This window comes from Micropterus salmoides, unplaced genomic scaffold (assembly GCF_014851395.1).
Source record: "Micropterus salmoides isolate LMB-PRFRI ecotype aquatic unplaced genomic scaffold, ASM1485139v1 Ms_hic_scaffold_2, whole genome shotgun sequence".
NCBI lineage: Eukaryota > Metazoa > Chordata > Actinopteri > Centrarchiformes > Centrarchidae > Micropterus > Micropterus salmoides.
The window spans coordinates 41,675,350-41,684,479 of record NW_024041150.1 but is presented as its reverse complement, the minus strand read 5'-3'; the positions used below and the strand labels follow the sequence as shown (position 1 = coordinate 41,684,479).

The 9,130-nt window shown below is 40.6% G+C and overlaps 1 protein-coding gene across 1 annotated transcript; it reads right to left on the bottom strand.

The window, feature by feature from the left end:
* Nucleotides 1-1,117: 1,117 nt before the first annotated feature.
* On the bottom strand, nt 1,118-8,489 carry LOC119911974 (Fc receptor-like protein 5). Its single transcript, XM_038730946.1, has 4 exons — nt 8,465-8,489; nt 7,951-8,211; nt 2,546-3,072; nt 1,118-2,241 (listed from the first exon to the last, which is right to left on the bottom strand). Exons 1-3 carry the CDS (start codon nt 8,487-8,489, stop codon nt 2,774-2,776), a joined length of 585 nt encoding a protein of 194 aa, XP_038586874.1. The 3' UTR covers nt 1,118-2,241; nt 2,546-2,773.
* Nucleotides 8,490-9,130: the final 641 nt, after the last annotated feature.

The following is a 9,130-nucleotide window of genomic DNA, read 5'->3' as shown; positions in this document are numbered from 1 at the left end:
ACTCAAAGGAGAAAATAAATAAAAAAACAAACACATACCAATAGCCACAGCCGGATCATGGCAGTGCTATCGTGATGAAACCAAATCTGAGGGCCTTGCTGGGGCTGCAGCTTTCATCAGTGTGGAACTGCCAGTAGTAGGAGTAGTATGTTTTTATCAATTTAATCAAACATACTAGAAATCTTTTCCAACCTTAATTTTAGTGTCTGAAAAAGTATTTATGTGTTTTTATTGTTCAGATAAACGAGTGATACTGAATGATAAAGATGGCTCCCTCATCAGGACAGAGCCTACAGGTCACATGTCCATCCACCATGTTTCCAAGTCAAGTGTGACATCAGCGGTCATGGAGAGTCTCCATGCAGCTGGATCTCTGTCACAGGTGAGGAGGCTGCTCAGTAGATATTTTGGTCGGTTGTTAATTTGAGGAGAAGCTCAGCAGGTTCATAAGTTACAGTAGAGTTGATCACATCAACGTGCTGTTGTAGTCTTCACACAAACCAAATCACCAAATCATCATCAAACCAAATACAACCTTAAACGGTGTTACAAACTCACCTGGTGCTGTATCTAGTTTATATTAAAGCAGTGCAGGTGGTGACTGAGTGTGGAAGTGCCCCTGAAGCTTTGTGGAAACAGAAAGCACAGTGACATCTGGTGGCTTGTAGAAGTTATTGCAACTAAAATTTAGGATGAAAACACATCACTTTATTATTTCTGTTGCATAATCAAGTGTAAAGATTTACAAATTAAAGTGCTCCTCTAAACCAACACATTCTCATCTGAATGCATCATAACTGACGCTTTCAGACAGCGTGACAAAGCGTAAGGATTTTACACTAAAGGCACCCTTCAGCGTCCCTATGAAACGCCCCTGTTTGCTACGTTGCAGCAACACAAGGGAGGCTAATTTGGCCTCCCTTGTGTTGCGGGAGGTTAGTTTGGGTCTGCATTTCTACAAACAGAGTTGGGGATTTGGTCAAAATGAATGGTCTCCTCAATGATGACAAGTGAAGGCAGGTACTTATTCATCATGCAGTTCCATCAGGGAGTCACCTGATTTATCTTCCATGCATAACTTTCAGTTTACAAATCAGAATAAAAAATCAGATCATGACTGCTCACATAATTGTGGAAAAAGACCAATTATTGTGTGATAATACACTGCTCAAAAAACTAAAGGGAACACTTAAACAACACAATGTAACTCCAAGTCAATCACACTCCTGTGAAATCAAACTTATTAACTGAACACTTAGGAAGCAACACTGATTGACAATCAATTTCACATGCTGTTGTGCAAATGGAATAGACAACAGGTGGAAATTATAAAGGCTCCTTGGCTTTTCAGAGTGATATAGGCAGTAAAAACATTTAGTATGACACTAGTAGAAACACTAGTATGCTAATGAAGCCTGAATGAAAACATTATTTAACAAAAGTAGTTAAGGACCCCTGGTTTAAGTTACTATCAGCAGGTTGAAGGCAGGAATCTAGCTTGATGCATATTTGCATAGTAGGCTAGAACAAACATTGTTATCAGCATCATAAATTGAACTTTTGAAAGTTTTAATTATTTAGCCTTTAGGCCTACATGCCTTTGAACCACTAACTTACACTGTGGACGTGGACACAAAGATATATTAAATGTACTGAAATTATACAAATGTCATTGTAAAGGCTATCATTTATTTGAAAGCTGATTTTATTGTCTTCTTGTTTCTGCAAATGAGATATATGTCTTGTTCAGTTTTTTCATTATGCAGTATAGTAAGCATTTTCTCAATGTAGGGCTATGACAACTAAGATGGTATTTTAGCGTTGTCTTATACATTGGGAAAGATGAATGCTTTAATAAACATGAGGGAAATTAGTTATGAGTTAGGCTATACCTAACCCCATTTAAGCATGATACTCATAGCAAACCTGGTTTAACCATAATAAAGTAATTGTAGGATACAGTGTGTTGAGAAAATAGGGTTGAAATGTGGTGAGATTTCAAACTCTGCAGACTCGAGCACAAACCAAAGATTATCATTATTTGTTTAAATGTGGTAAGAGTGGTTCATCAGTGACTACCCTAATCACCATCTGTTCAACTTCATTAAGAACCAGAACACACTGAACACACTGGATCAGCTCAGAAGTGATGCTCTGTGGTGACATCATCATAGTCATCATCCAATCCCTCCTCAGCCTGGGTAGACGGGGTCATCACCATAGAGACTGGCAGGTCATGTCCTGCACTCAGAGCAGGTTAGAAAGAAAATTTACTTAATTTATCTTCATCTAACTGTCAATCACTGATTGTGGTGGTGATGGTGCAGTGGATAAGACAAATGTCTTTGGTGTGAGAGACCTGGGTTCAATTCCACCAATGTGCCCCTGAGCATGGAACTTAACTCCTAGTTGCTCCATAGGTGTGCGACATCTGACATATATACAGTAGTAATTGTAAGTTGCTTTGGATAAAATTCTCTGATAAATGTATTGATTGATTTTATGAATTGACTTATTGTAAGGTCAGTGAATGATTCAGTGTTACCTGTGGCCCTGTGTCGATATAAAGACACCATGAGGACAGTGGAGATGCAGTACGGACAGAAGACCACCAGGTGGTAGATCAGTCTAAACACAAGCTGGAAGGGGGCTGAGGCAGGGGGTGTTGGAGGAGGCGGGGTTGTCGGGGTGGGCAGAGCTGCAGATGTGGGCAGAGCTGCGGATGTGGGCAGAGCTGAGGTTGTAGGTTTACCTGTGGAGAGAATCCACCTGGTCAGGTCAATCTCTGGATGAAATAAGTCCTGAAATCAAAGGTAACCTCCTCACCTGTGACAGAGATCCAGCTGGATGGAGACTCTCCACGACCTCTGATGTTACACTTGTAGAGGCCTTCATCAGACTTGTTAACATGGTGGATGGTCATGTGACCTGTAGGCTCAGTCCTGATGAAGAAGCCATCTTTATAGAAACCAGCTGGGAGGTTGGAGGGAGGGGTCTTTGTTTTACAGTGCAGAGTGACATCATGTCCCTCCATCACAGGGAGGACAGGACTCTGCAGGATCACTGGTCCACCTCAACACAGAGACAAACTACAGCATTTCATCATTTACACACAGCTTCATCAACACTAACTCCACAGTCTGATCTTACCAGTGACAGTGATGTTGATGGTGTTACTGGTTGCTCCCTCTCTGGACTCACACCAGTAAACTCCACTGTCCAATGCAGCGATGTAGCTGATGTAACAGGAAGAACCAGCTGATCTTCCCCAGTCGTCACACTGAGTCCTGGTTCTTTCTGGTTGTGTTCCTCCTCAGCGTCCATCCAGCAGAGCTGTCGTCCTCCTCACAGCTCAGAGAGACAGACTCTCCTTCAAACAGCTGAGAGCTGCTGGGACTCACAGTCAGAGAGGCTGGAGGAAGAGACAGAAAGATGTGGTTAGAGAGAACATTTGCATTAATTTTCTCCACATTCCTCATATTCCTACTTTCTCACTTCTTCCCTGCTGAACTGATCTCTGTGTTTCAGTCGCTGATTTCAGAGAAGAAATCGAATCCCACTGATTTGATTTTCCCAAATCTTTTCTGCATACTTATAACGTTGGTTGAGGTGTGGCTACATGAGTTTTTTTATTCATTATCTGTTAAGTAATTATCTCAGTGTTGCAGACTGCACACCTGTGGCTGTGACAGAAGAAGTTTTCTCACCTTGGTTTGTTGTGCAGCTCAGCAGTGAGGTCAGAACTAAAGAGAAAACACACTCAGGTTGGTTTGTGGTTTTACATGAAACAAGACATCTGGACTTTCTACAAAACAGAACAACAGCCACACATTGATATTAGCTTTGGAAATAAAAAATTGTATTTTATTAAGGAGACATACAATTTTGATTTAGTTCAATTTCCCCAAACAGAGCAGTCAGGACATGAACCTTCGACGCAGCAGGAGTGAAAGATGGCGTTGGGGCCTCTCCACGCATTATCTACTTTGTTCCAGAGAGTTGGATAGCTGAGCTGAAGCCTGTTTCCCTTGTGTGTAGGGTGGATAGATGGATTTTAGGATATTTAAAACAGCCTCAGAAGAGACCTCCATTTCCTGTGTTGCCTCTGTGTGGCACATTACAATTAAAGACTTAATAGTTACTGGTCTAGTTGCTTGTCTTGAGTGGGTTTTGAGTTGTTTTTAGTTTTGCACGTTTAGTTATTTAGTTTTTTGCTTTTATATTTGGTTGTTGTGTTTATTCTTATATAAGACAAGCTTAGCAGAGTTAGCCAAAGGACTGATCCAAGCACTGTGAAGCGTACAGTTTACTTGACTCCTTGACTGCTGTCACCACTCGGTCATTTAAGGTTACTGTTTCTCACCATCAGGCGGCCAGAAGGAGGACTGAGAGCTTGGAGGAGCTCAGCAGGTGGAACAAAGCGTACTGGAGGATTCTGGAAACACACTGAGCAGCTTTGGCCCCGGAGTATTTGCCACTGTCAATTTTATAAACAATTAAGGTGCCAATAAATGAATAAACCCTGTTTTAACTTGTTTGTTTTTGTGTATTTTCCTTTGTTAAATTCTTAATAATTGTGTTTTAAATAGTCATCCTCTGGTCCGAGCTTGGCATGTGTGTGTTTTTCTCTTCTGTAGCACTTCAGGATAGTAAATACCTTTCTGTATAAAACTTTTCTACATGCTTTCAACCTCTTTCTTCTATTTTATGATATACTGTAGGAATAACTACTGTTAACAATCGCAATGAACACTTGCTGTAATGTTTGTGTTGCTTTTTGGTGCCATATTATCAAACAACACTGAAATTCCTGCTCTGTTGTTGCAGTTAACATGTACACGATCTGTTTGGCTGATTTCTGTCTTTGTATTCATGTTGTTCACTCTATAACTCGCTGTTGCTTTCAAAATCACCAGAAATGTTTTAGACCTAATCTTTGAGACAACGTGGAGACAAACATTCACACATTAAGTAGATTCTTGCTTACCAAGCAGCCGCGGTAAAGATGATTTCTCCATTTTACTCTCGGCCATCTGAGATCAACACATTAACGTTCACCAGTCAAACCAAGTAAAACCCTCCTCCTTCCTCTTTGTGTGTCACTCGTTCTCTCGTGGTTTTCTCACATAGTTAACAGGAAATAAACTTTATGTTGAGGCTCAAATTGAAAAACTGACCAGGTTGTGCAGAGGCACAGTGGTGACACTTACTGAGAGACAAATCACATCTTTTGCCAATTTAGTCTTTTATAGACAGCATGTATTAACTTGGTATTTGTATATAATTTACCAAACAAATATACATCTATAAACATATGATGAACAACATATGATCATGTGGCAATAAATAAAGGACAATTGAAAAATAGAGACATGTGGTTTGTTCTTGTCAGAAACCCAGTCATAGTCACCAGCTGTGCTCATTGTTTTTACACTGTACCTTCATCATCATCATCATTCAACCTCACCCCTGTATTCTGGCATGGCTGCAGAACATTGACTTTGAAGCCAAAAGGTTCTCAAGACCGACAGGCTTGTAAAAGTCCCCCCAAGAAATTCATATATTTTGTTATATTTACTTTTACTTACGGGTCACCTGACCCACCTGTCTGTCTTTACTTAGTTTATTTCTTCAAACAGAGAAACAAAAAAAATGAAACAAAATTGGACAGTTATTTTAATTACTTTTTTTTGATTCATGGAAATATGGCTCTGTTTTTTGTTTCTTCACTTTTAGGTCCATGCAAAAAACAAAACAAAACAATTATAAAAACAAACTATTCAAATGTATACCTCTCTTCCCGACTGCTGACCTGACTCATGACTTTTAGGGGGCAACTTTATGAATGCCATCCGCAAAAATGGCTAGTAAGAGTGACTGTGGCAGGCCACTGCTGAATTCAACCCACGTTTTCTTCATTTTGTACATAAGCACATGTCCTTATTACATCTGTTGTGTTTAACACCTCTGGTTTCACCATGTACCGTTAGCCCCGTAGTATAACACAGAAACTCACAAGTTAAGGCAAACATTGGCAACAGGCTATGTACCACAGTACTTTAAAGTAGCTGTAATTAAACCTCTTCCGCTTTTGATCGAGGGGTTTTAGCAAACTGTAAACCTATATTTAACCTTCCATTTCTCCCAAAGATGCTTGAGAAAGCAGTCGCCAAACAGCTGTGTGACTTTCTACAGAGCAAGAGTTTATTTGAGGATTGTCACTCAGGATTTAGAGATCATCATAGCACAGAGACAGAACTGGTGAAAATTACTAATGACCTTATCCAATACAAATATTATTGACATTTGTGAATCGATCCATAATCGTCCAAGTCCCCATCGCGATGCATCTAAAAATCAATTATTTCCCCCACCCCTAGTGGAGAGTGGCTGAGTCCAAACAAATCCATAAAGAAACAAAATCAAAACAGCCAATCAAAATCAAAAGAAGGCAAAAGTGCAACAAAGATCCACAAACAAAACAAGCAAGATTAAAAACTGGAACACATTTGAAAGAGCACAACAAGCTACAAGGATCTGACAAAAGGGAACAAACAAACCTACCGTTATATAGAGGGGGCAGGGTAACTGTAACACAGGTGAGACACATGGGACTAACCAGACTGAACAGAAAACAAAGCTAGACAAAGACACCGGACGCTCCAAAACAAACCAGGAAGTAAAACTCACAAAGACGCACGAGGGCGACTTAAAAAAAATAAAAACAGAGCACAGAAACAAACAAACAACTGACAAAAAAACAAGAACACAGGAGGCGGGGAGTGATAAACACAGGAGGAAATGGCAGAAACACAACAAAGATGAACAAATAAAAAGCCAAACCCAAAACATGATACATCCTCTGTATAACTTGTAACTTAGCATGACAGAGACTGAGGTTTCAATTTTGTGAAGTTTATTGAAAACTTTTAAAGTAAATAAAAACCCTGTTTTAAAACATCTAAACCAAACAAGCAAGAGTAACAACAAAACTCAAACCAGAACCTGAACCTGAGCTTTTATTTGGACCAAAAACATGTCGACAGCTTTGTCCATTTGTCCAGGGGTCTGTATCATGAAATCTGAGGTTTATTTGCTGATGACGCAAACATTTTATCTTCATTTAAGAATCACAACACACTGGATCAGCTCAGAAGTGATGCTCTGTGGTTACAGCAGTGATGATGTCATCATAGTCATTATCCAATCCCTCATCAGCCTGGGGGGGCGGGGTCATCACCATAGAGGCGGGCAGGTCATTTCCTGCAGTCAGAGCAGGGTAGAAAGAAAATATCAATCAGTAAGCATCAGCTAAATTAATAAAGGTAAAGATTGATCTATTAATTGATTGATTGATTGATTGTAAGGTCAGTGAATGATTCAGTGTTACCTGTGGCCCTGTGTTGATATAAAGACACCATGAGGACAGTGGAGATGCAGTACGGACAGAAGACCACCAGGTGGCAGATCAGTCTAAACACAAGCTGGAAGGGGGCTGAGGCAGGAGGCGATGGAGGAGGCGGGGTGGGCAGAGCTGAGGTTGTAGGTTTACCTGTAGAGAGAATCCACCTGGTCAGATGAATTTATGGATGAAATAAGTCCTGAAATCAAAGGTAACCTCCTCACCTGTGACAGAGATCCAGCTGGATGGAGACTCTCCACGACCGCTGATGTTACACTTGTAGAGGCCTTCATCAGACTTGTTAACATGGTGGATGGTCATGTGACCTGTAGGCTCAGTCCTGATGAGGGAGCCATCTTTATAGAAACCAGCTGGGAGGTTGGAGGGAGGGGTCTCTGTTTTACAGTGCAGAGTGACATCATGTCCCTCCATCACAGGGAGGACAGGACTCTGCAGGATCACTGGTCCACCTCAACACAGAGACAAACTACAGCATTTCATCATTTACACACAGCTTCATCAACACTAACTCCACAGTCTGATCTTACCAGTGACAGTGATGTTGATGGTGTTACTGGTTGCTCCCTCTCTGGACTCACACCAGTAAACTCCGCTGTCCCCTGGGAAAATGTAGCTAATGTCACATGATGAACCAGCTGATCTTCCCCAGTCGTCACACTGAGTCCTGTTTTCTCTGGTTGTGTTCCTCCTCAGCGTCCATCCAGCAGAGCTGTCGTCCTCCTCACAGCTCAGAGAGACAGACTTCCAGCTGAAAAACTGAGAGCTGCTGGGACTCACAGTCAGAGAGGCTGATGGGAATTAATTGTATTTTGAGCTAAATTAAAAGACAGCTTGAAGTTTAACAAACATAAAATTAACTTCTGAACTTGATTCCACATAAATAGCTTCAAGGAGCTCAATACAGAGCTGATTCATAGTGTTTCATGATCTGTCGTTTGTTGCAGCTGAATACAGCTCTGAAACTAACTAACATTTCTCCCAGTGGTTTGTAGAAAGTTTTCACTTAAGGGTTTTGTATTGTGAGAGGAGAGCTTTACCAACCTTGTGTGGCTGTGCAGCACAGCATGGCGGTCGGCCCTGAAGGGAAGTGAGTCTCAGATTGGTTTGAGGTTTTATGTTTAACACGATATTAAATCAAACAAATTCTGTTTTTCTGGTTACTGAACATCTCACCTGTATCATGTCAAACACACATATTTCTGTAGTGCTTCATGCAGCAAATATTAATTTAAGGTTGCACAAGATTACACACACAGGGGATCGAATGAAATATCCATCTCCATCCAGCTCGTTGTTTAAGTTAAGCATCATCAAGCCCACAACACACACATGATTGAGAAGAAGGAGTTTTAGTTTGACGTCTTCATATTACTCAGGATGAGCTGCCATTTTCATATTAGTGTGAGTGCAGAGATCAGAAGAACATCGGGAGCAGCTCCCAGTCACTGTTATGAAGAAAGACTATTATGTAACTGTGTGATTAAAATGTAACTTATAATCAGTTTGGTGAGGTGAGTGATTAAAAACTCTACATCAACATAAATTATTACGTTAATTAATTATCACTTCATTTTACACTTGTACAGTAATCTGGGATCAGACGTCATCAAGGATTTTGTTTTCAGTATATCACGTCACCCAGTTATGATTATGTTTCTTCCTGCTCTAAAAGGCTGCACTGCAGTGAAAGAATATTGCATCTAAACA